A 26,391-nucleotide genomic window follows, 5' to 3' on the forward strand; every position below is an offset into this window, starting at 1 on the left:
CAGGATGGGGCCCCAGCTGGATCACGGGCCACAGGTCCAACTGACAGAGCAGGCTCTTGTGCTGGAGCCTCTGTGGAGCTGCTGGGAGCAAGACTTCTGTCCCAGAGCTGGGTGGAAAGGCTGCTATTCTGTTCTTGGCATCTGCGCCAAGCTCCCGCAAACCTCTCCTGGCACGAATCGCCCTGATCATCTCTGATCCTCACCCTCTGGACTGCCTGATAGACTGCACGTTCAATATCCGCAGAATCAGATGTCACCTCATCTTCCTGTTGGGGCCCTTTTGGATGAATGTCATTGGCAAAAAGCTGCAGAAGAGCAGAGACAAAGAGCAGATGAGGGGCGTGTGGCAGGGCAGGTGCGTTGCAAAGATGAAAGCAGCCCCAGAGGAACTCACCACGCAAAAGTGATGGACCCAGAACCATTCATTACGCAGTTTTAGCCCGCAGATGTCCGTGTCTGCATCTGACCGGTGACAGAGCACACATGCTGGACGGGAGAGAGCAAATGCCACTGAGAATGAGCACCTCTGCGGGGCCAGGGATGCGTCCCTGAGGGACTGCCCCCAAGGGCTGCTCTGTCCCTGCCTAGCTGGCTGCTGAGGTGCCTTGGGGAGGAAAGGGCACTGCGCGCACGGGTGTCCCGGAGGGTGCGCACTGCCCAGCCCTGGTCCCGCTTGCCGAGCAGAGGAGCCGCCCTCCCGCAGGGTGGCTTTGGAGCTCCTGCCTCCCCCTGCCAACGCCCCCGGTCCACGCCGACAGCCTCAGGAGTCCCTCTGCCAGGCTGCAGGAGGGGGACTTTGCTCTCACCCTGCTCCATCGAGTCGGGTGTCCTACAGCTCCTCGCGGACGTGTCAGGCATCAAAGGTGGGCGTTTGGAGAGTCCCTGTCCCAGCAGCGCTGGGGCTTCACCAAACGCTCCTCTGCTCCCTCTGAGCGAGAAGAGAGACGCGGGTGAGCTTGCAGCACAGGCCCAGAGCCCTGCGGTGTGGAGCGCCCTCCTCCCTCGGCAGGCCCCCAGGAGCCCTGTCCCTGCCCTCTACTCCCCGCACCTCACCGGGTCGCAGCGATGCACTGTGCCCGGCGTTCCCTTTTTTAAAGGCCTGCCCCCAGTGGCCTCTGTGACATCAGCACCGCTGCCCCGCGTGCGCCCCAAACACAGGCAGGGGCACCCTTGGCCACACACCACCCACCGTGACACGGCCACTGCATCACAGGGCTGGCGGGGAAGCGCACAGGCAGGGACCCGAGCCCTTGGCACCCAGGTCACCGGGGCGGCTGCTCCACCTGCAAGTGCAGACTCAAGCGCCAGCTTAGGGACATGGTTTCCTGGTTAGCTTAACGGTTGGACTCCATGACCTTTACGGCCTTCTCCAACCTAAATGATTCCTGTGACTCTCATTACCATTCCACTATTACTTTATCACCATTTGCTTGCGCTGTGATTTTCCTTCAGTCGTCGATTCCTTACCATTTGGTCATCGCTTCGTCATGAAGAAAGCCCTTTTAATTAACCCACCAAGGATGACTTTCCTGAATAATTCACCTGCCACACCAGGACAAACACCAGACTGTGTCTGGAGCACAAGCAGAGTAGAAGAAAAGGAATGATGGAATAGTTTGGGTTGGATGGACCTTCAAAGGCCCACTTAGTGGCTGGTGTATTGTTTAACCATAGAGAATCTGCTGTTGGTTGTGGCAGTCATCAGGACTCCATTAAACTCATGCGGTGAGAGCAGCTAGAAGAGGCAGCCAACAGATGAGTAGTTTCTCTGCTTTCCTTTGAGATCTCAAACGCCGTTGACTCCTTTGAGACCTCACGCAGAACTAGTCTCGAGGAGAAACGACAGCATAGAAAGAATCTCGCCCCACCTATACCACCCAAAGAGACCTTTCGCTGCCCTTTTTGCAACCCAATTTGCCTATCTCACACTGGCCTTTTTAGTCATCAGCGCGCTTGTAGTAAGCGTGGGTAAAGTCCTTCCCAAATCTTCGATCGCGAGGTCAGGCCATGATGATGATGATGATAGGTAAGAGGAGATGGAGATGTACAGCATATGACTTACCATATTAACATAGTACAGTCAGATGAAACGTTTTGCAGAAGAAAGGCAGTTTAGTTGCACCTTTGTAAATTATACTCTGAAAACTGAACAAGCAATCACTTTCAAAATGGATCTTTAATAAAAGCACTGTGTATGATAGTTGTTTCTCCTACTTGCATGAAGTGGATACTGATTATTTTTCCTATAAAAGCAGAAAAGAATTATGTGACTGTTTATCAAAATTCCCATTAGATTAGCAGAAGGTTCACTGAAATATGGGTTAAACAATCATGACTTAAGTCTCATCTCTCCCTCTCACTGGTCTTTCAGGGGCAGTGATGGATGGAGCATCATGCTGAAAGTCAGAAGACAAGTTCTGTTCCCAATTTTGCCAAGTGATCCCAGCCAAGACACCTGTCCTGTTAAAATATTATGGTCTTCACAATGTAACAGTACATTCCTATGACTTTAAAATCCACAAGACATGAAAAATCTGCTAATTTAGAGAGATCATAAACTAGAAGGGACCTGGTACTTTTTCTAGCATGAAAGAATCAGTGAACTGACCAACAAATTGCATGTAATTACCCACCTGAGTTAAGAAAACACACTCTCACAAACAAAACCCACAACTCTGAGTCCAAATTTGTCTACCTTCATGTGCCTTTGTAGGCTGCCATCCCCATTAGTAGCAGTAAATGCCTACTATAGACCTTACAAGGAGGTGAAGAGGTCCCTGGGGATAGGAATCTTAAAAGCACAGAGTAGTTTGGGTTGGAAGGGAATAGTCCTTTGCTCTTCAAATACAGCCAATAAGATTTAATGAAATGGGATATTTAGTGATTAACAGGCTTAGCAGATGAAGCGAATTTCACCCTTTGTCTCTGAGGTATTCCCTGATTGTCTCATTAGCTGAATACCTCCAACCAAGAGAGAAGGAAAAGTGGGCATGAGTGAGAAAGGCTGCATGTACTATACACATGCAGAAGACTACAAAGGAAGAAGTTAGTGTGAAAAAAAAAACAAGGGTAAAATGACTGAAACAAGCCAGGAAGGAGTACAGTATCATTCTTTTCTTGCTCTGTGCTCCCTGCTCCCAGACTGTGGCTGGGTTGCCGAGTGGTCCTTCCAGCAAACATCAGGGAAGTTAAAATCCCCCACGACGACCACGGCCTGTGACTGTGAGGCCGCTCTCAGCTGCCTGTAGAAGGCCTCGTCAGCTTCCTCACCCTGATCTGGGGGTCTGTAACAGACACCCACAACAGTATCGCACCTGCCAGCCTGCCCCTTAATTCTCACCCACAGACTCTCAACTCGCTCGTCCTCTGTCCCTGGACAGAACTCGGTGCATTGTAGTTGCTCCCGCACATAAAGAGCAACCCCACCACCCCGCCTGGCTGGCCTGTCTTTCCTGAAAAGGACATAGCCCTCCATGACTATATTCCAGTCATGTGAGCTGTCCCACCATGTCTCTGTAATTGCCACCAGAACACAGTCTCCTGACTTAACATACGTTTCCAACTCCTCCTGCTTATTTCCCGTGCTGCGCGCATTGGTGTACATTGATCCCTTCCTAACAGCAAAATTCTATTTTGCTGTCATAAACAATTACAAATATACATCTATGAAAACATCCCCCATTTGAGGGGCATAATTTGTTTTAGACAGTAAGTCACTCAGGCATCATCCTTTGGGCAGCCAAATACACCGGTCAGATTTATGAGTGTTCATACTGAATTCTCCAGAGTTGAAGAAAAATGTAGGTATCTACCCTGTTTCTTAAGACAACTGATAAGAAAAAAGGGCATTTGAAAAAAACCAAGGTATTTGTTTTATTCTACTGTTGTTGACTTTCCAGTTTCAGCTGAGTTCTTTGCCATTTACTAAGCAAATACCATTAATAAACAAAAACCTGTAACATTTTAGGTGATGACAAAAGTCTTTACACAGGAAATCATAATGAGGTTTCATTTAAAGCTAAATCTGAAATTTTTCTTTGTAAGAGAAATATCACTTACATAAGCCTAATTGTGCTTCTGAACAAGAATGTTTAGTCTTTGCATTCTTTCTTCCATAGGTTTGCCATCCCCACTAGCATAAATTACTTATTTTAAACAAAAAAGATGCATTTTTTGAGTTAATCTGTATCACGTCAGAACATTAGGAAACTGCAAGTAATACTGCATGGAAAACTCTACCAGCTTGAGCTAAGAATAGTAAAAATAACTTGGAACCAAAATGCTGCAGTATAGAAAACTATGAAAAGGCAGCACCAGCACTGCAGAAAGAGCATTTCAAAATGTCTTTCTACCCAGGACCTTTTCATTGTCTTCATAAATTCCTACCTCCAATTTGTTGAAGATCTAGTGTGCTTTTCCAGCTGTTGGCTTCTAGGAATGATGGGGGGACTGAACATGTCCATCCAGTCCCTGAAAAATACAAATCAAAATATCATCCATAAAAACACAGTTTGTGTAACTATTACTTAAAAAACCCTTTCAAAGGTAAGTGCAGGTTGTCAAGTGTGATGGAACAAAATCAAGCTGGATTTTACTGTTATAAAAACAAACTTTACAGTTAATACTATAAATGTTAAGGTTTTCTTTCTTCTTTAGCCAATTTGAGCTGGGATTGCTCTCTCAGCAAAAAGTGTACATGAGGTGTGATCCATAATCCACAGAGCTATACTGTGAAAGACTCTAGGACTCATGAGAGTGTTTTTCCTGAGGAATAAAGATTTGGGATGAACAACCTGGTCTTGATTAGAGACTGATGGGGCCAATTTGATTAAAAACCCTTACCCTCTCTAAGGAAAAAGACTCACAGACAATCATAAAGAGATGTCTTTGGTTACCACTGACTTGGCACTGCTTGGAGACCTGCGTACCACGGTGACATGGCAGGTGGTGGATCATTCACAGTCTGGATGGTTGGTGACTTAGAGCAGAGCATAGATTTGAAATGGATGCCACCAGCAGTGCGCTACGAGCTCAGAGGTCATGAACTGTGGGACAGCCAATTTGTATTAAATAACTTAATCTTTCCAGTTTAATTTAACTTGAACATTTTTCAATGAAGGCATGGAATTAGTGGTCAGAGCTAAGAATAACATATTACCAGTTTGCTAGTGTTTTTCAGAAGGAAACACTGGATTGAGTCAGGATGTTATTGCTGACAGTATTCTTGATATTGGAAAAAAAGCTTTGCTAGGTAACTACACTATAAAGTGCTTATAACATATCTATATTGTTATAAAATACTATACGCTATAAATAAAAAAGCTGTTATCAAGCATAAGATGATTTTAGCTACTGACAAGGCCATATAGAGGATTCATCTCAGCTGTCACACATATATTTTGATTCTGTAGAGAAAAAAGCTTTATGAGATCTTTATCATAGATGAGGGAGTATGGACCTTCTTCACCTGTTCAGTTTAATAGGCAATTTATGTCTCTCCTCAACACTATTTTGTGACAGCTTTTAAAAATGATTTTCACGTAATCACACATTCATGCAAAGTTCAATGTTCATTTCACATACACTGTTTTATGATAGTCTGTGTTTGCTACAGCTCAAAGGGAAACAGAACAGTTTTTATTGTTATTATTACTGTAACTGCAGATTTTTTCACTGAAGGAACTCATACCACGTCTTGTAATTCTTTTCATATATGAAACCAGTCTCTGTACACTGTACATAGCTGATGCTTCCTTAAGTTCCCATCTCTCCTCATCAGCAGTAAAGAGCTATAACGCATTCAGGCTTTCATATAACCATTAACTAGACTAAATATTTGCAAATTAATACTTAAGCATAGAATTCAAGGGACCTCAATCAATCATCTCATTTTGATCAAACCAGGTCCTTCTTTGTTGACCAACCTATTTCAACTACAAGACAAGCAGAATGGAAAGGAAAAGGGCTCTTTAAATTCCTTTATGTTTGCTTCATGCTGGTGGGAACAGTGCAGCTCTACAGAGTAAATTAAACTTAAATTGGGGCTGCTTTGACTTACATCTGGCCATGGCTGTTCCAACAGCTGATACAAATAGATTACACATGCGAAGCTGGAGGCCAAGGAGATCAGCCACAGCTGAGGAGGTAACTTCAACATCCATGGCTTCTTCTAGAAGGCATGAGTTGTTCCAAAGCTTGACAGGTTTCTTTACATTGGTGGACTGTAATTGTCTCAACTCAACTGTCCTACACCCACTAAAGAGGTAACGTACTTCTCCTTTCTGAAAAGCCTTGATGATCTCATGTAAGATTTGCTTCTGACAAAGGAATCTGTCAAGGCTCAGCCATGTGTTATAATTGCTAAAATATGACAACTTTTATGTTAGTTTTTCTGCTACTTCTGGACTTGTTATTATCTCCTGCTGGCATACAGGCATAATCTGGAGTGAACAGGGGGACAACCACCAATCTGTTTGCAGTCAAAATGGAAAAAACTTACCTTCTGCCTCAGGAAACAGAACTGCTGGTGTAGAAATACAGCAAGTAGCATAGCAGATTTAAAGGAAGAGATACTGAATTTTCCATCATTTCAATAGGTAAAAAACATACTTCAGTATTTTTTTACACCAGCATATTCTTTTCACATATATGGTCAACTTCACAACCAATCCTTCTCTTCTGCTGTTCAGCTAATACCTGAGAACTGGTAGAAATACTCCACACAGCAATATGCTTGCCTAGACATCTCATTATTAGCTCTCTCTGGCACTGCTCGCCATACCTGCATTCCCGGAATATGGCCAAAGACTCTTTGTTCACACCAAAGCTTCCAAAGTTTTTAGAAGTAACAGTTAAATGCATGCTTTGATATCCAGTGGCATGGTAGAATATATTTTCCATTTCTTCCACTGGCATGTGTGGTTTGTGCTGCCTCAGAATCAGCAAACATAAACCTAACACTAGAATCTGACCAAGCTCATAGCACGTGGTCAGAGAGCACGAAGCATTATCACTTATCTGATTCTCTACAATTGCACCGAAACATTAACATCAGCAATGGCAATGTCTTGGAGAAACTGAGGCAATTTTAGAGAAGGTAAGGAAGAACTGCTAGCACTAATCTCTGCTTCCCAAGCTACCCTTTCTTCCAAATTCACTACAGCTTTTAGTTTAGTGTTATCTATGAGACAGTCTAGATTCAGTTCATGGTTTTTTTCCCTCAAATGTCAAAAAAAATCTAATAGCTTTGCTATTCAAACCCCTCCCACCAAGAGAAGCAATCAAAACACTACAGTATTAGGGATTCATTGTTGACTTAGCATTACGTTTAAGATGGAAACATATTACACAATTTGCATTAAAACTAGGTTATTACTTCCACAAATTGGATACCAATGTCTAAATCAACTTCTCCTAAAATCTTGAGATAAAAACCCCCAGAACAAAACTTAATCTCATGTGTGCTGAAATATTCTCGGCCACACGGCAGTACACAGTAAACACTGGCACTTGACTGATAAACTTCTGAGAAGTGGGCTTACATTGATAATTCTGATAGATGGTGTAATCTAGCAGACCTTGCCTAAAAGTAGAGCCCAGCACGGAGACAACAGGCAATGTCCTGAGAACTGTGGCCTGCATTCCCATTTATGGCAGTTTTATACTGACTGAATAAAGAATACTGGTTTTGAGAACTTCCTGAAGAAGCTGTTTATCTCCTTAAACCAGCAAAGCTAATCACATATTCTGACTCATTAAACTCACTCCCTCCCTTTAAGCTATCAAAGCCTCCAGCTGTAATCAATATAATCAATGGGCAATAAACTATCCACAGCTTTCCTGATAGCAATGTGGAATGCCCAGGTATTGTCTTTTCACATTGTAAGCTGCATTGTATGAAGCCTTAGAATAGCTTCCACACACATTCAAAGTACCATGAACCTTTAATGCTTTCACTAAAATTCTTCATTATTCGGCAAGCTTTTCTCTATATCAAACCAGAATTTAAAATACTATAAAGTCTTGTAATATTATGATAATCTTGTTAAATAATGGTCATATATTGAAATACCGCATGTGATGGGAAGCAAAAGAATCTTGTGGACTTACGAACATCATTTTCAGTCTTACGACAGCATGTTATATTTTGCAAAAAACAGCACTGATCAGTAAAATCTGTTGAGAAAATTAGTGATGCCTTATTAAGTAGCACTTCTCAATGACAATGTATCTAAAGTATTGACATCAACAGAAATCCAAAGAATTAGAGGGGTTTGATTTAAATCTTAACCAATACCCTTGACATTCTGATTTTTTTACAGATATTTTTGTGCTTTAGTCTATCCTGCTGGCTGGACTGAGAAAATGGCAAATCATTTAGTATAAAGATTTGTAACATTGCCCTGAATTGAGATAGCATACTTAAATACATTTCTTTTGGATCAGATTTAATTTGTATTACTTAAATCAATGGGATCATTTAATCCACCTTATTAACAAAATTAAAATGCATCAACGTTTTAGTACGGTTTCACCCAACAATCTAAACAGGAATTAAAAGGAATATTCAAGTTATTCAGTCAGGCTGGCAGTATACTTAAAAAAAGCAGGGCAAGGGCTACATTATATCACAACAGGGAATGAAAAAACAACAGCAGTTTTGTACCATTAAGAACACATTGAATTGACAAGCTATTAAACATCTAAAAAATACAATCAATAAAGAACTGATGATTTTAACTGCATAAACTACTTAGTAAATCTTTATGAATATAACTGGCTTGTGCCTGAGTGACAATAAGAGGAACACATTTGCTGAATTATGCTTTACAATGGACAATTCGACCATCTCTGCAGAGGGCCAGAGAATGCCAATGTATGAATCAAGAGTATAAAAATATTTTAAGGAAAAAAGGAGTAATTCTTGACATCTCATGCAGCTATCAACTTAAAAATCTCAGCACATCCTTCTGCTGTATTAGTAACAGTTAACCCCACATAAAGCAAATTCTGCTGCAGATGCTCAAAGTGAGTAATTAAGTAATACCTTACCATTATCCACTGAATGCAAAGTGACAGATGGCATCAAAAGTATGGTTCAGTACAGCCTACATAATCAATTCAGTTAAGATGAAGATCTCTTTTTCTCACTTGTTTGGATTTTTAATTATATCTTTTTAAGGTTATCAGAAGCTAACTCATTTCTTAGATAGATCAATAAAAATTCACCTAGTTCTGTGAGACCCCTCTCCTATTCCCTGCTACATCTTTTTTGGAGTGTACATAACTTGTTAGGCTCCTCTAGATTAGCAGATCTGAATTTTTAGTTATTTACATATCTGCTGAGTTTCATGCATATGTGTAACTTCATTAACTTCAATCAGATTACCTATATACACCTGTTTGGATTCTGCTTTGTAATATATTAATCATCTATGCATAATGGGAGTGTGGGTTTTTTTAATAGGAATATTTCCATAGAAATAAACCCTTCAGTAACAGTTTCAGTAGTGAAGCAAGGAATTATGTAGGCTATTAATAGTAAGAAGTCTTTGTGTTATGTACAAAATGCAATAATATTATTTGAAATGGTGTCAAAATAAAATTTCAGGTCCTGCCAGTACATCTGTCTCTAGCAATTATAAGGTCATCTCAGCCTTATTGAATCTAAAATCTTTTATTATTCAACTCTGTTTGAATGGCCCAGGAACACTGAGAAAAAGAGTGGAACCAATAAAAAAGCAAATCTCAGTAAATCCTGAAGCTGCAAAAAAAAAAAAGGAGATAAACTACCTTACATTAACATAGATGCAACAGCAAAATGTTTGAAAGCATTTGCTACATTTTATATTCAAACCCATAGCATATATGCTGCCCTGTTTCCATGTTCTCAGATTCCCATACAAGGGAAAGAGATTTTGGGTTATTTTAACATGCTTTTATATGTTAGCCACTTGGTTCTCAACAACCTGCCTGCAGCTAAGCTTTTCACCATCGTGATTAAAAAAATTAACCTCCCAACAAGATGTTTCCTGTGCCATTTGCTTCTTTTGTCATGTTCCCTTTTCATGCATATTACAGCCTGACAAATGCAGCAGAACTTCACTAATTCAGATTAACGACTTGGGAGACCTATTGCACCTATTTTGTGGATAAGTAACTGAACAAACACAATGAAAAACCAAAGTACATTTTGTGATACATTGTTCTTCACTTATTTTCACAACAGTTGTGTAATTTCATACTACTTCATAATGGAGCATTTTCTGTTTTGCAGAAGTAATGGAACTGTATGACTTTGATCCTGTAATGAATCATAAAAATAACTATGCTTTGTTTGCAAAACTTAATCTTCAAATGTGCTTAACTTTTAAGTTATTCTGCTATTTACTCCTTTGCTTGGAAATACAGGAAACAAAGACCTTTTGTTTCTGAATTTCACAGCATGCATGCTGGAGAAGTTCTGCTGCAGCGAAAATAAATGTTATCACTCCCATCCTTCTCTTAACTGCACTATTCCATAGGGGAGTTTAATTTTACCAAATCTCTTAACAGTATAACACCACATGAGGCAGCTATTGGAATGTCTAGTTTTCACTGGGGATGGATGAGAGTATGGTGGTATCAAAGCTGAACATACTTTTAATACTTGCGGCTTTGCAGTGGATGTAGTTTTGTGCTGAAATCATTGATATATTATCCAAATTTAAGGTTCCATGGTAATAGCACTGTTCATGGCAACAATAGGTTCTAAAACAAGACTTCTCTGGCAGAAACTCTGAAAGTTAAAGAAACAAGTTACTTCAATGGAACAGTCAGATGCATAGAAAGGGGTGTTTGGTATATTTAACTAATATACCAGAAGTTTAACAATAATAACGTTTGAAAAGAATTAAAGGAACATATTTATCATTTCATGATACATTATCTGAACTACTGTGCATGTGTATCATTATAACAGAAAGGAAAATCTCATTGTTTGATAAAGCAGTAATTAAGGATATGGGCACTACTCTTTTCTTGTGAGGATAAAACACCTTTTTCTGAAAAGTTTATATTTACTGTCCTCCTCAAAGACTTCATCTCCACATCAGTGAAACCTTTCTTTAGTGATGATAAATCTCAAATCTTTAACATTTATCATAACTGGAGAGAGACCTTTACGAAAAAGAAAAAAAGAAGAAAAATTAGCTCTTTTTGAGGTTGGTTTTGTTTTGGGGTTGGGTTTTTCCTTTGATTGTAGAGGAAAGAAGAATGATGACATCCTCATCAGTCCAGTGTAACACATGTAGGTTACAATGATAAGCAGCTTGCTTTAGTCAGCCTGTACTAAGCCCATGTGAAGTGAGGACAGTGACTATCAACCATTTGTCAAAGACTGCGGGCCCATATAAGCTAATTATAGGTAGAAGGAATTTTATATTACATCCACAACTGCAGAGCTACAAATGACTTAAACCACAGCACAGTGGTGGCACTTTTAATAGATAAAACAAATCTAGGCAAAATGACATCCTGAATTGTATCACATTTCCATGTAGCTCTGTGCCCACAATAAAGTTAAAGATCTGGGAAAAACTAACTGAAAATCTGGCTGTGTACATTTTGTACAGTATTACTTAAGTAAAATAAACTTCTTGTGAAAGGATGGCCAATGAAATGCTGAAATATTTGTGTCTTTCTTGTGTAGTTACTGGGGAACAGCTGATAGAACTTCAGAGGAATACATTTTATTTGGTAGCTTGGGAAGAGTTAAGTAGAATGCGAAGAGAGGATCTTGTGAGGCAATGATTACACAGACAGGTTTCTATGTATTAAAAGAAACCAAACACCACAAAGACAGAAAAATCAGCTTTTATCAGAAATACATTTTTTTGAAAGCATCTGTAGAAGTTGAGAAAATCATTCATGAGATTAGGCTCGAGTGATCTTTTTCAGAGAGCAGCTCTACATTTTAGAGTTCAGTATAGCTGAAATTCCTCTAGCACAGTGACTTTCTTTCAACATTTCTTTGAAGAAGCTTCCAAACCTTCTATGACACACAATTATTTAGGAGGACAAATGCTTGCTAAGCAAGAATTCACAATTTCCAGTCCCTGCACTGGAGGAAGAAGTAACACAGATAATTACAGCTTCCTATTTGGAGAGAAGAGAGCAATTCTGAAGTTCAGCTAGGACCATACAGCACATCAGTCAGTGGGAAGTACATAGCTAAGGCCTGAAACGCTGCACATCATCTTGCTCATCTGGCTCTGTAGCCTCCGCAGTCAGCCTGCCTCCTTTCATTAACTGGTTCTACACCTTGCAAAGCAGCATGATGTGGAGATGATTTGTATTGCAGTAGCAGTATTCTTAGCAGATTTATGACCGTTCCTCAGCAGAACCAATGGAAAATTAGTCTAGCTGGGTCTTTTTATCGACTGCATTTCTATTATCTTCACAGGTGCTTTCTTTCCTGGCTTGTTCTTTTATCTTATCATGGACAGAAGCTACATTTACTGGACAATAGCTTCCACACTGCTCTCTTTTCATTTCCCAGAATATATCACTATTACACTTTTTAAAGTTACTTTAGACCTGTCAAATTCTGTATCACTCCTTACAACAAACTATTTGTTGTTTCAGTAAGTGCACAGAAGCAAGTAATTGTCTTAATTCCATGGTATTTATAGCTACTCATCTACATGGGGTTTTTGAAATATTCTGTGTGTTGTTCTACACTATTGTAGTAAGCTTACAAAGATTTAGACATTTTCTACTTGCTCATACATGACTTGTTAAAACTGGCTTTGAAAACAGTTTAGGAGCCAACTTATAAATTATCATTAAAATTAATTATCTCGCTCTCGCTTAGGTACACACCCCCTGTGAAAAACATGACAGAGTTTTCCATTATAAATGAAAGGTAATGACGTGAATAATGATATTCAAGTCACATCATCTCCAGTTTTTATATCATGATGCAAACTGATCCCATAATTTTGTCATCTTCTGTATTTACAGCCCAATAACGCTTTTCTGGCAGTTCACAAAGGCTACTGAATTTATGAGGCACTTGCAGGTCAGGTATTTTACGAATACTTTGCCTGAATTTCTCGCAAATGATTTCTAGAGAAATTAAAGTCTACCATGTGTGCTGGACTAAAATAGCATGAGAACTAAGTTGTAATTTATACCATTCTCTTTTAAATTTCATTACATGGAAATGCAGGTTTTCATTGTTGATCACATTAACTTGACATGATGGAAAGCTTTATTTCTACATATAATGATATTTATTCTCATTTTCCTATATAAAATGCACTGAGTACCAAACTGCTTTAGCACATGCATAAAAATAACTTAATAAAACTTGACTCTACCAATATATGGGCAGAAAGAGACAAACAACATACCTTGCACTAAAATACAGGCAATTCTAATGCCATCAGAATTATGAAACTGATTCTGGAATCAGAGTCCAAAGTGTCAGCCTCAAGGAATGTCATACCTTACTCTGAGGACTATAGTTGTGTCTATAGTTGTGATAACCAACACCCAAGGCAGAGAGGTTTTCTAGACCAACATAAAACACTTGGATTTACATGTGCAAGGGGGTGGGAATCCAGGATTGTATTTTAACTCAAGTAATATATTGTGTGTACTAGGAAGCCTATGGCTGCACGTTGCAGTAACTGACGTATCTGGAAGAACTTGCATGGCAAGTTTCACAGTGTTCACTTCATAAAATCTAACAAGAACATTTTAAATCCATAAAAATACGGATGGCAAGGGAAATAAGTGACTGAAAACATCTGTGCGAGGAAAAACGTGTATTATTCTGCAGAACTAACTGGCAGTGTGCTGTCAGAAAACACTTCATACCACTGATAAAAGCTAAAGAAGTATCTGAAATGTCATCTGCTCCTATCCCTCCCAACACACATACATTGTCCATTCAAAACCTGGACAAGCAAAATCAGCATTAACACCACCAAGTGAAATCACTCTACTTTTAAAAATAAGTACACCTCTTGTTCAGGCTGTTAAAAAATTGACAAAGTGATGTTCGGGTTTCACCTGGAAGTGGACAATTAATTTTGATCATCTCAATCTGATTATTTCTCCCTAGCCATCCTCTCCCCTTGTCTTCATTTTGCCTCATATTAAAGTCACAGGGATTTTCTTGCTAATTACAAACAAAACAGAACAAGCTAAAAACCTGACAGCCAAAATATGTTGCACACAGGATCAATTTGAACTATTCCACAGAGTTGTAACACCCTCTTCTGACTGGGCTATCTATTAAAAAAAAACAACCCGTCTAAATAACATTAAAATCTTCTGTAACAAGTGGATTCCCTGACACCTACAGTCACGTGCAGAATTCTACTTCTAAGCCTTCAAAGCAGAGAGGGAGTGAGGGAGAAAGAAAGAGATGAGAGCGGATGTATGTCAGATGAGGAAGATTTCCTGAATCATGCATCAAAGCAGCTGTAGGAGCAAGGCTTGTGTCAGTTACATTAAATACACAGTGGTACATCCAAAACATGCGGAATTCAGTTCTGCATTCCAGGACAACACAGACATAATGCAGATAATGACTGAAACGAGCAATAGTAAAGCCCTCTTAAAGTGATTTAAGGTTAATTCAAAGAATGTCACACTTAATATTCAGGATACTCTAACTAAGTCCTTACTGCCCAGGCTATAAATGGAATCTTACCGCGGGTTGGAGTGAGAAAGTGGGCTCATTTCTTTCTGATAGTGATGCTCCTGACTGGTGGGCTATGGAAAGCAAAACATAGAAGTGAGAAAATGACTCTGCAAATATCCTTTCAGTATGTTTAGAAGTATGCAAGAGATCTTTTATGAGCATACACATTTGCAGCTTCTGATATTAGAATTTTACGGCCTTTTTCCTTACCTGTGAAATTAAAAACGGATATTCAGATTCTAACTGTGCAAAAGTACGACATAACAGATGATTCTTACCTGGCTGGAAATAAACATGAATTAAAGAGTTGACCACATGGTCATTTCTCTACTGCCTGTGAGTGTTGGGGCTGAGTCAGGAAGCTTCAGAAAGGGAAGGTGGCAAAGTCTTATCTGATAGGAAAATCTTGACTGTATGTGTATAGAAAGCACGGTGCAGGAACTCTTAGTAGGATCTGTGCAGAACCAACCATTCTTAAGATGGGACAAAACTGAAGCAGAGCTAATAGGGCTGGCAGGCCTGGCTCATCTCTCCTCAGAAGTACCGGTAAGAGTAACCTGAGCAGTCCCAAATGAAATTTGCTGTAGCAGATGTGATACCCTATGGCACTGCCTACTTGATACCTGGATTCAGCTATTTATGAATAGATAATATGGACTGTATGAATAGTCACACAAAAGAGGACAATCTTCTACAGTCTTCAAATGTTACCTATTCATTGTTAAGAATGTCTCCCAAAGGTCTCAAACTACCTTTGGTTTATGGCATTAAAAAGTTCTTTGGAAAAAAGATCAATATTCATGAACTGGTACAAAAATTCAAGAATTCTAACATTCAGAAATGTATTTTCTCTCAGTATATTTGTGGGGCTTCCAGAAGAGACCCCCCTCCCATTGTCACACACCTCAAAAGCAGCTCTAACTGAATCACTGAAGCAAGTGCAAAAGAAGTGAAAATACAAGCATACATTAACAAGACCTGTACAACTTAGTACATGAAATGCTAAAAATAAACACTAAGCACTATGAAAGCAATTGCCTTTTTATACAGAAATCAATATAAAAATGAGTATCTTCTCACGGTTTCAGGAAGTGCGGAGGGATGTTGTAAAATGTATGTACAGGATGAATGACATCCTAATTACTGCCAAATATGAGTCACTGCCTGGTGGTGCGTAGTGCAATTCCCAAATGATGGCTAGCAGAAGACTGAGAATGAAACAGAAAGTGAACTAGTCAGTCTGTGAACCAGAATATCTAAGTAACTTCTAGTCTCATTTTATAATAAGGAATAGTCTGCCTCAGTTTTGCAACTTGACTTGATGTGAACAGACCCCTCCAGGGGTCATCAGACCGAGCTCTCAGTTGGAATAATTCTGGGTTTAAATATCACTCCTCTTGTCTGTCAGACTTCAGTTCTGCCAAACCATTGCCATGTGAAGTGGCTTTCTTTTTTCAACCATTGTAAAGGAAAACAGAAGACCTTCCACAAATCAGGACTGAATTTATACTTAGGAAGCTGCTTGAAGAACAAGTAATCTTTCTTTTCTGTGAGTACTCCTTACTCAAAAGACAGGTCTTAGTAGTGAATGCATGCTGGAGTCTGCTAATGCAGCATTAAACCACGGCAAGCTTCTAGGATGTATCAATGAGCAACCTATGACAATCTTCCTTCTCTTTTGCATTTCTGGCTGAGAATCAGAGACAAAATGTAATAAGATATCCTGAAATCTCTTATACATGATCTCCAGGATGGTTCTTGTACATCTGAAGTGGTCTCTGAAGTACGGAAACAGCTATCCAAGAAGCTAAATAGGCAAATACCCTGACAGCACAGGAAGGTCTTACTGGATCTCTAGAATAAAACAAGGCACCAAAGCAGAAATATTTTATCAGCTTGGCAAATTTTCTTGGTTAATGTGTATATTGGTGGGTATAAACTTCACATTATACTCTGCAGTATACAGACCTCTGTTTTGCATATTGTTGCAAAGCTAACATGCAATTTCATACACCTTCAGATTTCAGAAAATATTCAGGTAAGACACACTCAAAGTCTTTACAAATACTCAGTTCTACATGGAGATATTACTGATTTGGAAATGTGCTCTCCCCCTTCCTCCCCCCATTTTACAAGGATTTACAATTATTCTTTGAAGTAAATCCATTTTAAAATAAAAGTTTCTCATATTTATAACTTACAGCTCTGCTGGGTAATGTATAATATTGAAAGCTGGTTTATTCCTTTTGGCTGTCATAGTTTACACCAGCTGCTAAACAGCTTATATTTCTCCTGGTAGCCTATATTCAGCTCTCCTAGCAGCCTATATTCAGTTCTCATAGCATGAAATATCCAGTTTCAGTGTATCTGTTTTATAGTTGTTTAGGGACATCTGTTCTAACTGCAACTAAGCAATATGATTGATCTCTGTGTCTTTACATTCAGATGGGTTTCTTAGACTCATTAGACTCAGAAACATGAGAATTTTCAATAAATCTGGAACTCAGAGTAGCAATGGCAAGTGATGAAAAAATAAACTCAGTGAAAATGTGCTTTATATATGTAAAATATTACTTTGATACATAGGGTCACTATCTAACATGATTATATCCTGCCCTGCCTTTCAGAACTTCACAGGTATTTCAAGATGATAGACAAAAAGCTGTCTTCTGGTGGTGCTGTTGCCACAGATTCCACTAAGAGACAAAAATGTACAAAATGAATGAAAATTTTGAATAAAAATATTCCTTACTTATCTTTGAAGAACATAAGAGAAAGCAGTAGATACTACTGGCTTAAAAAATCAGAAAGACACAACCTGGAAACATATGTAAGCATGAAAGTTTAATTGTGACAAGAATTTCAAGCTGTCCTTAATTTCTCAAACTACAATACCAGGAATATTTCTATTCTATACACTGCACTGCTAAACTCATTTGCCTGTGCACCTGGAAGATGGCTAGATATATACTACATATACACACTTTCCTGCAGTTTGTACATCTGAATTTGGAAAGCTAGATCATTTGCAAATTCTCTTGACTCAAGTGACAGTTACACTAAAGATCAGTGACATAAAACCTAATCTCTTTCTATTCTAAGATTTATGTTTCAGCTATCCATTTGAACATGGCATCACCATCACTATTCTCAAAGTCTTCTGAAATGTTGTAAGCATAACAAAATATACTGAAATTTAACACCAACATACCAAAAATGTTCCCAGCTGCTCTTCTAAGCTTCTGTGTTAGAACAACTTGGGGTGATTAAATAATCACCCTCCCTAAGAAAAAAACAACCTGTTTATAACCTTTTTAGATACTAAAGGTCTAGAAAATGAATTATCACCCTCACGTGAATATTCTGCTGTTTTCCAAACCCTGGAACAGAGTTAAAACAAGGAGTGTTAAGCACACAGGTCCGTAGCATGTCCACGTGTCTATACCACATCTACGAATAGCTGGTGCCATGGCAGCTATCTCAGAAAGGAAAATATGAAGTGAATCACAACAGGTACTGTGGACTAACCAACACTGCACTGGTACAGGGAGTCCCTTTGCATAAAGCGAGGTAGGGAAGACTGCAGAAGCTGAATTTCAGCAGCCTTTGTTGTAGCAAGGAACTAAGTGGTTAGTCCTTATCTGAGAAAGATTAGGTTTGCTTTCTAAATGATCTCTTCCTGGAAAGGAGGTTCTACATTACATTGTGAAACCTCAGTGCCCACCTTGCAAAATACAGAGTAGAAGCCTGACAAGGCTGCATGTATAAGACATACCAACACTTCAGTCAACTGAATGAAATTTGAAAAACTTCTCAAATATGTTGCCTTTTGCACTTGATTTACCTACAGAGAGATGGCTACAAAGGACTACTATGAAAAACTACAGCTATATTAAATTACAAATTAAATTACTAAATTATTATACCTAAGTTCTTTTTTAGACTGATGCTATTAGTCTGAAGCTACAGAACATGATCAAGACAGTAAGATCAAAGAACTGTCTTTGCAATCACATTATGCTTCACTGAATACTGCAGCAGTACATTTCACCTTAAAAGTTCATTTTGGTTTAGTAATCTAATTTGTATTAACCAAACCTCACATCTAAATATTTTTATCAATTTCCTTATAATTAAACCACTCAAAAATTAATGAGACTGCTATTCTCTATTTGAGTTCCATTTGTCCAGTCTTGCAGATTCATACCATGTTGGAGTCTATTAGTAAGTACTAAGAAAACATATTGGAAATAATGAAACTACAACTAAATGTATAATGTTGACAGATCTCAAATAGTTCAAACCAACTAATCTTTCCTTAATATCCTGCAAAACATTACTCTGTACAGCAAGTTCTTATTTGTACAATTACTTACTTAGCAATACACCTCATTTGAAACTTTCATTTACCAGTGTACCATAAAGTTCCTATGCTGTGTTGATCATTCACTATGGAAGACAGCTGCTATACAGGCCTCTATTTGGTCCCTGCAGATCCCTGAAGGTAATTTGCACCTAAAACTTTAGAGCAATTACTCTGCAACAGTTTATATTGGGTCAACACAGCAGTGTTTACTCTTCTAACATCGGATTGTCCTCTGAGAGTTGTGTAGTGTGCTTTACTTAAGCCACATTCAGTGTTTATTATTGTTTCACCTATAGTAGAATAAGAACTATATTGCTGAGATATAAATGGAGAATGGGGTTATCTAGTTTTACAGCAGGTCCTGCAAGCACCTTTATATAGGAGCTGAAATGTTATTCTGTGATTTCATACATTCAGTACTCTTCAGTGGACTGTAACAAATATTCTGCTTCTTGTAACAATACTCTGTCACATAGTGCAGCTTGTACCAGGACAAATAAGGATACAAGGTGTGAAATACAGAAGGATCAGACAGTAAAAGCTCAGAACTACTGCAGCTTTTTGCTGCTGTTCTTCTCCTTCAGTGCTTTCAACAGTTACCTTTTCAGTCATAAGACTTTATCATCATGAGAAGGAATTATCTTCCATTACTCACACTGTAATGTAGTTGCTGACTGGTATATCTGGGCTTCACTCATTTTGGAAACATCTTTAGGTACTATACCACATACCTGCAGGTTTGCAGGTTGCCAGCCACTACTTTACAAGCTGCACAGCCTACATGATTACTCAGGATTCAAGAAAGGAATACATACCAGCTGCTATGCAGAAAATTAATATATTTCAGACAAAACCAGGACAACTATCTAAGATAGGAATGGGCAGCATGATCATTTTAACATGTCTAAAAAGGTTGTTTTTTAGAGTCATAAGATTTGGCTTCTGCTCTTTGTTCTTCCGCAGATTTTCTACTTAAACCTGGTGATATCATTTAATCTGGTTTAGTATTTAAAAAATACATACAAGTAAGCAAGTAATGTTAACCTGTAAGCATTCAGTGGGACTACAGAAGTAATTTAATTGAGGTTTCTTTGACTTTTTAAAAGGCCAATGTAGTGATAGGAAAAGGGGTAATGGCTTTAAACTAAAAGAGGGAAGATTTAGATTAGGTGTTAGGAAGAAGTTCATCCGAATGAGGGTGGTGAGACACTGGAACAGGCTGCCCAGAGAAGATGTGGATGCCCCATTCCTGAAAGTGTTCAAGGCTGGGTTGGATGGGGCTTTGAGCAACCTGGTCTAGTGGAAGGTGTCCCTGCCCGTGACAGGGGGTTGGAACTAGATGATCTTGAAGGTCGCTTCCAACCCACACCATTCTATGATTATATATATTAGATTTGCTCTTTGTCCATGGTGGTACTACAGGACCTGCTGGAAGTGCATGTGTTTTGGTTGCAGGTTTTACTTATTTACTTATTCTAAAAACGTTTGGTAGTGGTATCTTAAATTTCAAAGCTACTCAAACACATTTTGATATTCAAGATTCTTGAGTCTCAGAATTGACAGAAACTATAGAGAAAATACTGTGGCGTTAGACTTACAGGTGGGAAACAAGAGTTCCAGGATGCTGTATCTTCACTGCTTGTACTTAGGCTAACATTGCAGTTATTCATCTGTGATGCACTCAGCCCATGGGAGATCCCAGTATCCCCTGATTCTTCACTTTGCTGTCTCTTCATGCTAGCCAGCATCTGTAGTTCAGATGAACTGAGTCCATTTGACTGGTAGTTTTCCCAGTCATACTCCTGTGAAATAAAATGGAGTAGTCAACAATATAGACAGGCTCACTGAACAGAATATGGGAATGAAAGAAATACACTGGAGAATCTCGTGGGGAATCTTCTAGAAGCTACAACACTAAAACATGTTTACTAGAAAAGATTAGTTAACAGATTCCTGCTCAGCTATGAAGATCAAACATATTCAGATGTAATTACAGAAGGAAGAACACAAACACTGTTATGGACTACAGTCTGGATCCTGGGTGTTTGGTGAAGTTGCTGTTCTACTGCAATTACAAACAGAAGATAAAAGGATTTCAGAAGTTCAAAAACCCAGCAGCTATGCTTAAGCATCAAATGCAAATCTTGAAATAAACCCGATCACACAGTTATCATAGTACCATAAACACCAGCAACATAACATTTAGTTATTTGTCAAGTACAGCATAAAATTTCTCTGGAAAGCAACACATGTCAGCACTAAATTTTAAAAGTTATTTTGGCAACTTGCTAGTGTATAAACTAAACTAAATAACTTTAAAATAAACAGTACAGTAACATTTAATACCTTCAGGTTATGTGTCCTGGGTTCAGCAGTAGCAGTCATTTTTCTCCTTCTTAGTAGCTGGTGCAGTGCTATGTTTTTGACTTTTGGCCTAGGAACAGCGCTGATAACACCGATGGTTTTAGTTGCTGCTCAAATGTTTAGACTGACCAAGGACTTTCTGAGCCTCATGCTCTGCCAGGGAGGAGGGGAAGCCGGGAGGAAGCAGAGACAGGACACCTGACCCGAACTGACCAAAGAGGTATTCCATACCACAGCACGTCATGCCGAGGATGTAACTGAGAGTTAGCCGGAAGGGCTAGTGGACTGTGGGGTTGGACTTGGTACGGGTCGGTGCTCGGTCGGGCTGGGGTGGCGAGTTATCGGTCGGATGGTGCTGAGGTGTTGTATTCTCTTCCCTTGTGATTTCCTTTATCATTATTATTATTGGTGGTAGCAATAGTGATTTGTGTTATACCTTAGTTACTGGACTGCTCTTATCTCAACCCATGGGAGTTGCATTCTTTTGATTCTCCTCCCCATCCCTCTGGGAGTGGGGGGAGGGCAAGAAAGAGGGGAGTGAGTGAGCAAGCTGCGTGGCTGGGTTTAAACCATGACATTACGGTACCACACAAACAGGACATTTTTTTTCAAAACACTCACGGATATGTGTGAGTGATTAATAAGATATTATACAGGCTCAATTCCAAGTCTTGGAAGGCAGATGCAGGGACTGTGAGAATGAAGACCTTGCGCCCACTGTAGGAGAGGAACTGATTCAAGACCATCTTAAAAATCTGAATGTGCACAAGTCCATGGGACCTGATGAGGTCCATCCACGGGTCCTGAAGGAGCTGGCAAATGAAGTTGCGAAGCCGCTGGCCATCATATTTGAGAAATCATGGCAGTCAGGTGAAGTTCCCGATGACTGGAAAAAGGGAAATATAACCCCCATTTTCAAGAAGGGGAAAACGGATGACCCGGGGAATTACAGACCAGTCAGTCTCACCTCTGTGCCTGGCAAAATCTTGGAGCAGATTCTGCTGGATGGCATGCTAAGGAACATGAAAAACAACAAGGTGCTTGGTGACAGCCAGCATGGCTTCACTAAGGGGAAATCCTGCCTGACCAATTTGGTGGCCTTCTATGGTGGGGCTACAGAATTAATGGACAAGGGTAGAGCAGTTGATGTCATCTACCTGGACTTGTGCAAAGCGTTCGACACTGTCCCACACGACATCCTTGTCTCTAAATTGGAGAGACATCAATTTGATGGATGGACCACTTGGTGGATAAAGAACTGGCTGGATGGCTGCACACAAAGAGTTGTGGTCAATGGCTCAATGTCCAGCTGGAGACCAGTAACGAGTGGCGTCCCTCAGGGATCGGTGTTGGGACCGGTCTTGTTCCACATCTTTGTCGGTGACATGGACAGTGGGATTGAGTGCGCCCTCAGCAAGTTTGCCGATGACACCAAGCTGTGTGGTTCGGTTGATACCCTGGAGGGAAGGAATGCCATCCAGAGGGACCATGACACGCTTGTGAGGTGGGCTGATGCCAACCTCATGAAGTTTAACCATGCCAAGTGCAAGGTCCTACACCTGGGTCGGAGCAATCCCAGGCACAGCTACAGGTTGGGCAAAGAAGACATTCAAAGCAGCCCTGCGGAGAAGGACTTGGGAGTGCTGGTCCGTGAGAAAATGAACATGATCCGGCAGCATGCGCTTGCAGCCGAGAAAGCCAACCGTATCGTGGGCTGCATCAAAAGGAGCGTGACCAGCAGGTCGAAGGAGGTGATCCTGCCCCACTACTCTGCTCTTGTGAGACCTCACCTGGAGCATTGTGTGCAGTTCTGGTGTCCTCAACATAAAAAGGACATGGAACTGTTGGAACAAGTCCAGAGAAGGGCCACGAGGATGATCAGGGGACTGGAGCACCTCCTGTAGAAGACAGGCTGAGGAAGTTGGGGCTGTTCAGCCTGGAGAAGGCTGCGTGGAGACCTTATAGCAGCCTTCCAATATCTGAAGGGGGCCTATAGGGATGCTGGGGAGGGACTCTTCATTAAAGACTGTAGTGACAGGACAAGGGGTAACGGGTTAAAACTTAAACAGGGGAAGTTTAGATTGGATATAAGAAGGAAATTCTTTCCTGTTAGGGTGGTGAGGCACTGGAATGGGTTGCCCAGGGAGGTTGTGAATGCTCCATCCCTGGCAGTGTTCAAGGCCAGGTTGGAAGAGGCCTTGGGTGATATGATTTAGCATAAGGTGTCCCTGCCCACGCCAGGGGGGTTGGAACCAGATGATCTTAAGGTCCTTTCAAACCCTAACGATTCTATGTTTCTATGATTCTATGATTCAGCTCCACAGAGGTATGATGTATACGGCCCACAGAAGATGTTAAGACACTGGACACTGATTCTTCTTATTTTAATGAACCAGTGCAATAAGGCATGCATATGTCCTAGATTTTTACATACATGGCTTATTATTTCACACGCAAAGTGCTCACTTTCACTAGAAAAAAACCCTCAAGAACTCAGAGGCTACTTTTTGGCACCCATATATGTAGTCTGCCACTTTGTACAAGGTATAAGGTGATGACAGAAGCTGTCAGCACAGCTGCCATCCCTTTTGTATCTGTGGCTTTTGAGGTCCAGGCTTCATTCCTGAATACATTATTACTACCATTTTTATTCTAAAATAATACAGGATGTTTTGCCTAGACCCTTACTGAATGTAAGTTATTAGCTCAGTTACTATTCGTTATTTGTTCACCTCATATGAAGCTTGCTATGTTACACTGGAAAGACTGCTTTGTTGTATTAGTATTCTACCAGATCTACAGCTGCTATAGCTTTTATTGATCTTACTGAAGATGCTGAAGTCCTATTTATTTTCTTATATAGGTGCCCCCTGCATTTATTTGATTATTATAAGAGAAGCTTCAGCTTATCTTTCTTGCCTCATATATGAAGCAACTGGCATGCAGCATTAAAATGGCAGCATGAACCAGTGCTATGAAAAATAAAATCACTAAGCATTGAAATAACATTTTTTCTCCTTCTCATTTCAATTAAAAAAACACATTGCCCAAGCCTGCTTCTCTTTTCTTTTACAGCTATGAATAAAGATGCCTCCCATGGCAAGGGGGTTAGAACTAAATGACCCTAAGGTCCTTTCCAACCCTAACTATTCTATGATTCTATAGATTTTTGGAAGTTCTACAAAACAATTCAAAACATTTGTTCCTCCCTCCCCAAGCTTATTTCAAGTTGCCATCCTGCTTTCTTTACATGTTACGGTCTCACTCTAGAAACACCACATTCAGAAAGGAGAACAGATGTCCTATCAGTTTTCTGTGCTAAACATTGCGTACAATAAACTCTTTGTAAGAAAGGAGAAATAGTTTGGACTACTTATTTTGTAGCTTGAGATGCCCACTACAGAACAGCCTCCTCACAGATCTTGTATTGTCTCAGGCAATTTTCAAAGAGAACATTTGAAAATAGAATTTGAAGTTAAGTTCACTCTGTAATTTAGGAGAAACTTCTGATGTAAGAATTAATTTTGCAATACTCGTAAATTTGCCTAAAATTAATATTTTATTTAGTAATTAAAAGCTTATCTTCTCTTTCTGCATATCCTCCGCCTTCTGATAAAGTATTTTTATTAAATGCTTAACACTGTCACTAGATTGACAAAACATTTTGGAAAGTTTTTTTTTATATATAATGACATTTGCATTCTTCTAGGTTCAAACAATTTACTCAGGATTGGGTGACTGTAGTTACATGTGCAGAAAACTTTAATTGCCAGCTATCTGCATGCTTGCAATATTACCCAGAGGGCTGCACTTCTTTCTTAATTGAAAATATTTGAAATTAATAATAGAGAACTCTATTAAAACATGAATAAAACACTGCAAGCAAACAGGTCCTTAAAAGTGTATTAAGTAGTTAGCAAATTGACTCCAGGAAGACTTGGTTAAGCATTTTTTTTCTTTAGCAGTCCTTCATATAAGCAGATTAGAAAAGTCTACTTCTCCATAAACTCCAATACCCTCTCATACAAAACCATCCTTTCATACATCATTCTTAAAACAATGAGCACTGTTTCAAAATGGAAATAAAATTATTACATGCCCACAGCCAACAAAAAAAGTCTCCAGTGTTCTCTCACTGTAGTTAATATATGTCAGCACTTCTTTTCCTGAAACATTCAGGTCCTAGAATACTAGTTTCTTCCTGCAGAAGTGCTCCAGCAAAACTACTTGGCATATGTATGAGGTCAGAAGACACATTCAAACAGCTTATTGTATAAATCTTAAAACTGACAACATTCTTAATAAAAATTAATTAAATTTTCCCAAGAACATGTGTAACTGTTTCAAAGAGCCACAAAGAAGATACTCTTACAATGGTTTGAGTTGGAAGGGACCTTAAAGCTTATCCAGTTCCAACCGCTGCCACAGGCAGGGACACCTTCCACTACAGCAGGTTGCTCCAAGCCCCATCCAGCCTGGCCTTTAACACTGCCAGGGATGAGGCATTTATTCTTGTGGTCCCAGCAGTGGTACCCATTTCAAGATATTACTATCCAAAACCCACTCTTACATCAATGATCATGCAGTTGCAAGATTGAACATCCTTGGGTAAAATGACAAAAAAGTTTAAAGAACAGCAATCCTGGGACTAAATACCCTAAAACTCCTTGACTTGTAGAAGAGACAGTTGCAGGGGTATAGGATACACAGCCATCAAATAATAAGTGGCACAGGTAAGAACAGTAATTAAAAAAGATTATTCATTGTTTCTTGTAACAAAGACAAGAATGAGAAAGCACCAGGAGTGAGCCAGTGCATTCAAAACAAATAAAAGGAGGTAATTATTTTTTCCCCACACACAGTAGTTAAAACTCTGAAATCCACTTTCACAGCCAAAGGCCATACAGCTACAAAAAGCAGCTATACACATCTATGGAAAAAAATTCCACCACCAGTTACTCACCAC

At 39.7% G+C, this 26,391-nt stretch overlaps 1 protein-coding gene across 1 annotated transcript in view; it reads right to left on the reverse strand.

Moving 5' to 3' along the window:
* Window positions 1–1,035: 1,035 nt before the first annotated feature.
* The window catches only part of LOC130593765 (protein CFAP20DC-like), a 36,640-nt gene continuing 11,284 nt past the window's right edge, over window positions 1,036–26,391 (reverse strand). Inside the window, 5 exon segments of the mRNA XM_057399139.1 lie at window positions 1,036–1,283; window positions 2,215–2,243; window positions 4,387–4,470; window positions 14,705–14,766; window positions 20,660–20,863. Coding sequence (XP_057255122.1) covers window positions 1,036–1,283; window positions 2,215–2,243; window positions 4,387–4,470; window positions 14,705–14,766; window positions 20,660–20,863 — 627 coding nt within the window.

This window comes from Pezoporus wallicus, unplaced genomic scaffold, assembly GCF_028554395.1.
Source record: "Pezoporus wallicus isolate ANWC-B61680 ecotype Strahan unplaced genomic scaffold, APGP_CSIRO_Pwel_v1 contig_8237, whole genome shotgun sequence".
NCBI classification, from domain to species: domain Eukaryota; kingdom Metazoa; phylum Chordata; class Aves; order Psittaciformes; family Psittacidae; genus Pezoporus; species Pezoporus wallicus.